Source organism: Otolemur garnettii, unplaced genomic scaffold (genome assembly GCF_000181295.1).
Source record: "Otolemur garnettii isolate 467f Iridium unplaced genomic scaffold, OtoGar3 scaffold00010, whole genome shotgun sequence".
In the NCBI taxonomy this organism is placed as follows: Eukaryota; Metazoa; Chordata; class Mammalia; order Primates; family Galagidae; genus Otolemur; species Otolemur garnettii.
This window is the reverse complement of record NW_003852405.1, coordinates 1,734,108-1,738,899: the sequence shown is the minus strand read 5'-3', so window position 1 is coordinate 1,738,899 and position 4,792 is coordinate 1,734,108. Positions and strand designations below refer to the sequence as shown.

The window sequence follows — 4,792 nt, the reverse complement described above, 5'->3', positions numbered from 1 at the left end:
ATAAGATTCTGTCCATTTTTAAAAACTCAGCTGTCTTGGGCGGTGCCTGTGGCTCAAGGAGTAGGGTGCCAGCCCCATATGCTGTGTGTGGTGGGTTCAAACCAAAAAAAAAAACACCCTCAGCTCTTAATGATTTATAATACTTCATATAATATTTACTTTGGCCTTTTTTGTTTCACTTGTAATTTATTAATTTTTACCTTATCACAAATATTTTTACATTTTCATCAATACTTCAATAGCTTAGTGTTTAATATTGGACCTTAAATTCCAGATTAACTTTAGTGAATGATGGTGTAAAGTACAGCTCTATTATTTTTAATTAGTAAACAATTGTTCCAACTCTGCTGGCTAGCTCAGCAGTTTGAAATATTGCCTTATCAAACATAATTCCCATATATACATGGGTTGGTAGTACACAGTTTTACTTGGTATCTTCACCAGGTCTTTATAGGGGTCCAGTCACATTTGAAACACCTGCTCTCTTCAACTGTGCAATCTTTATTTCTAGTACCTGCTCTCAAGACTTGGGCATGAACCCCTACCCCGTGTACACAGTTGGGGAGTAGGAGGATGTCAATGTTGCAGTGATTCAACTTACATGTTGATAATTCTCCACATATTCTTATTCTCCTTTTGTCCTTACACCTAAGAGAAATCCAGCTGGACACCAATAGCCTAAGTACTATTTATTGAAGAAAGTAAAGAAGATAGAAAGCAGGTCCCCGGGATGGAACCAAACAGGCACTGTAAGTCTGCCCCTTGCTCAACATATGCACCTGTTGCCCCACTGGGCCATCTTGTTGTTGATGGGCATCTTGAAGAAGCGGTCTGATTGCATGTAGGCAGCGATTTTCTCCAAAGCCTGAAGGAAAAGCAAACCTCTTAAAGACCCTAACCCAGACCAACAGACCCATACCCAAACAGCACATTCACATGCTGCCCACCTCTCTCTATCACTCCCGTTTTTTGTAGACAGTGCCTTTGGGATATAGACACCAGGTCTTTCCAAAGGCTTAAAGGTGTCCAACTATTGATAACTTTAGACAAAAACAGGTGTCAGACAAGAATCTACCACAGGGGGGGTCCCTCAGGGGACTTGTATTTCTGTAAGAGAAAGATGCAAGAACTATCACCTCAAAACGGCACATGAAAGCCTTCAAATTTGGGAATTCTTCCAAGCACTTGGGTTCAAACATACGGTTCTGATCTAAGACATCGTAGGTGAGAAAATCCACAAAGGTGAGCTAGAAGGAGGACAAGAGATGGTCAGGCTGGAGTTCATTAACACCTGCAGGGATAGACAGGTGTCCTCTTCTTTTCTCTTGTTCCTACCTTGTCCCCTGCAAACCATGAGAATTTCCCTAGGAACAAGGAAAATAGTTTCAGTTGTCCAGGTAGCTGTTCCAAGTACTCAGGCTTTAGTTTTTCCTGAGAGAGAGAGAGGAAGAAAGAGAACACAAACAGCTGTCATCATCTTCATAGATGTTCAGGGAACAGGCCAATGACGGACACTTAGTAGTCCCCTTTCCAGGTGCCTTTTCCTTGCCTTCACTTGAAGGTGGCAGAATGGGAAGATGGGATTTGGAAAGGAAGGGGTGCCAACACCAGAGTTACATGACAAAACAATCCAAAACACAAGAGTTCTGTTTCTTATTTTGACAGACTGGGTTGGTGGAAGGTAGCAGTAGTCGAATGGAGCAGAGATAACCCTACGGTTCCTCACACTGTCCTTTCTCTGATACTCCATTCAGCTGATGTGTGCTAAGGAAACTCACATGGTCGGAGCTATAACAGAGTCGTATCAGTTGCATGCGGAAATCCATAACTTGATTTTCCACAATGTCCACTCGAATCTTTTCTTCTTCAGTGTCACCACCTATAAGTCAAATGACAACAAACCATCCTTGGAATCACCGCCCCCCCCGCCCCCCGTAAACAACCTGCTTCAACCACCTCAGCAGCCCTACCCCACTCACACATGTTATGCTTGCGAGCAATGTAACGCAAGATGGCATTGCTCTGCGTGATCTTGTTCTTCCCATCCATGAGGTAGGGCAGCTGAAAGGAAAAGAACAAGTCAAATCAACAACCTACCCCTCTCTTCCCTACCACTATCTCCTGGGAAAGAGAAGACTTGTAGGGCAGTGAAAAGGAGGGAGAGAATGCTATGTCAGGAAAAAGAAAAAAATGAGTATAAGGTAGCAGTTGGGTCCCCATGTGATTCTAGACTGGGGTTCTTAAACTTTTTTGTGTGTGTATGTGCGTGCCATGAGCCCTTTATCAGATTAAGATAATTCTAAGATTAAGATGGCTCACACACCTGTAATCCTAGCACTCTGAGAGGCTGAGGCAGGAGGACTGCTTGAGCTCAGAAGTTAGAGACAGCCTGAGCAAGAGCGAAACCCTGTGTCTACTAAAAATAGGAAAATTAGCCAGGCCTGTGGTGCTTGCCTGTAGCCCAGCTATTCCAGAGGCTGAGGAAGGAGGATCACATGAGCCCATGAGTTTGAAGTTACAGTGAGCTAGGCTGATGCCACTGTACTCTGAGAAGTCTACTCAGGGCAACAGAGTGAGACTTTGTCTAAAAAAAAAAAGATAAAGAAAAAGAAAAAAGAAAGTAAAATAGATGTATTTAAACAATTTTTTTTTTTTTTGTAGTTTTTGGCCAGGGCCGGGTTTGAACCTGCCACCTCTGGTATGTGGGGCCGGCGTCCTACTCCTTTGAGCCACAGGTGCTGCCCTTTAAAATATTTTTTAAAAATTGTAATAGTATACTAGGTGCTTTGTAATGCTTTAAACAGCAAGCAGATACAATACCTACTATAATTTCAAAGTAGTGACAAATATATTTAACACCTAGGATATCTGCAACACGTGTAATAGAACATAAAAACACCTGATTTCTACTAGTGACAAAGCCACAGACATGACTAATAATCAATGTTGTTTACTGCTTATCTCCACAATAAAAGAAAATGTTAACTTTTTGTTAGTGGTTAGTGAAAATGAAAATAGAATTCTTTTCCCCAAAGAGTTCAAGGACTCCAGAATTCTTTCTATTCTACCCAGGTTCAGAACCCCTATTCTAGGTCCTCTCAGACCAGGGAAAGAACAATCAAGGACAAATATACTTGAAGCCCTTCCATTTTGCCCCCTCTTCTTCTAAAGCTACCTACATTAGGAAAGTCCAGGCCTAGCTTGAATTTCACATCCAGCCATTGGCTTCGATCATAGTCAGGAGCTGTAAGAGACAGAATAAAGTGGGACCCAATCTCCTTAATATCTCACCTAATAAGAGTGAAAAGACCTAAAGAAATTACCTATTCCCAACATCTCAAATTCCCAGCCCCCTACATCTTAACCATTTAGTCTTGGTGCCCTATTTGGTTAAGTACTATGGGCTATGGTAGAAGACAAATCCCCAGCTCCAAGTAAAGGATCCCTCCACTCTCTCCCCACGGGCACAGCAGACGCTGTCATGTGATTGGGGCAGACTTTCCACCCAACTCTGGCGTGATGCCATCCTCTGAGCACAAGAAGACAGAGATGGCTGGAGGGCCAGCTTGGCTTAGCTTGGCATTACCTTCCCCGCACGTATACCGTTTCTCCTCATAAGCTGTATCAGTGAACTCCAGGAGCAGGCGGATGGCGTGCGCCAACTGGGGGAGACAGTCCGGTCAGCGCCTGCGCGGCTCCTACCAGCCCCTCAACCCCCGCCCGCCAACGTCCCCCGGCCCGGGCTGCCGAGGCCCTGCATCCTGCCGGGGCGGTCGTTAAGAGGCTTCCAAGCCCGGCCCCGGCGGCATGCTGTCCTCGGCCCCTCCCGGCGGATCCCAGCAATCCCAGAGGCGGGGCAGGGGTGGGCCTCCATGGCTAGGCAGCTCCTTTGGAGCTGGCCACGGGGAAGGGGTTCCCGCGTAGAGCAGCTTCTCACGGAGACCGCTGTCTCAGAACCACGGTCGCCTCTACATCCGTTTTTCTGACGGAGCCGCTCGGCGATCAAGACAGCACTCACCCCACGAATATCCCAGTAACCCAGAACCACAGACGACTTAGAAGACATAGCGATAACGCTTGAGAGCCTTCGAAGACTGGAGGCGAACGGCGAGCGGGAGAGCTTTTATATCCGATGTGAGTGGGTGGGGCCAATGCGAGCGCCCTGACCGCGCCCCCTCCGTCTCGTCCCCTCCCTCCGCGCGTCCACAGGGCTTTGCGCAGGCGCGGTCTCTCAAGACCCAGAGACCCGGAGTCGGGGTTCGCGGAGGAGGGTTGTAAGTTAGTCAGGGGATGGGAAGTTGAGCCTTCTCACTTCCCCCTTAGTGGGGAACCTGGGATAAAAGGGGATAATGGGAAAGAGGAAGGCTGGGGCCTTGCCTGGGAGTCGAACCCGACTCTGACCCCACTGCGAGGGAGGAGAGTGTTGGAGAAGCAGAGTCTCGCTCTTTTGCCCGGGCTGGAGTTCAGAAGCACCCTCATATCTCCTTGCAACCTCAAATTCCTGCTTAAGAGAATCACTATCTTTGACGCCAGCGTTAGGGAGTAATAGGGTTTGGGGAACAAGGGATGGTGATAAAGCCATAAATCACTTAAACCCATAAAACTGTAAGGTAGGAAGGATTCAAGGTAGGAGATGTTACCTACTTTGGAGGGGGGAACTCTCTGGCCCGGCTAGAGGGTGGTTCTGAGAGTCCTTCCAGGAGAAGGTGGGCATTTCATCAGGGCCCTTGAGGAAGGATAAGTTTTGGACGTTAGAATGCAGGAAAGGGCATTCCAGGTAGGAGGACCGCAG

The 4,792-nt window shown here is 46.9% G+C and overlaps 1 protein-coding gene across 1 annotated transcript; it reads right to left on the bottom strand.

Moving 5' to 3' along the window:
* Positions 1–674: 674 nt before the first annotated feature.
* Positions 675–4,226, bottom strand: GSTM3 (glutathione S-transferase mu 3). Its single transcript, XM_003784056.3, has 8 exons — positions 4,019–4,226; positions 3,587–3,662; positions 3,180–3,244; positions 1,980–2,061; positions 1,779–1,879; positions 1,336–1,431; positions 1,137–1,247; positions 675–865 (listed from the first exon to the last, which is right to left on the bottom strand). The coding sequence occupies exons 1-8, from the start codon at positions 4,064–4,066 to the stop codon at positions 767–769; spliced, it is 678 nt and encodes a 225-aa protein (XP_003784104.1). The 5' UTR covers positions 4,067–4,226; the 3' UTR covers positions 675–766.
* Between the last annotated feature and the right edge of the window lie 566 nt (positions 4,227–4,792).

Bases quoted from the DNA above. Each gene is read 5' to 3' on its own strand.
- GSTM3 (XM_003784056.3), bottom strand. From the start codon at position 4,066: ATGTCTTCTAAGTCGTCTGTGGTTCTGGGTTACTGGGATATTCGTGGG. The intron at 2,062-3,179 runs GTAGGTAGCTTT...TTTTCCTTTCAG, and splicing joins TAGGCCTGGACTTTCCTAAT to CTGCCCTACCTCATGGATGG. The intron at 1,880-1,979 runs GTGAGTGGGGTA...TTTGACTTATAG, and splicing joins TGCTCGCAAGCATAACATGT to GTGGTGACACTGAAGAAGAA.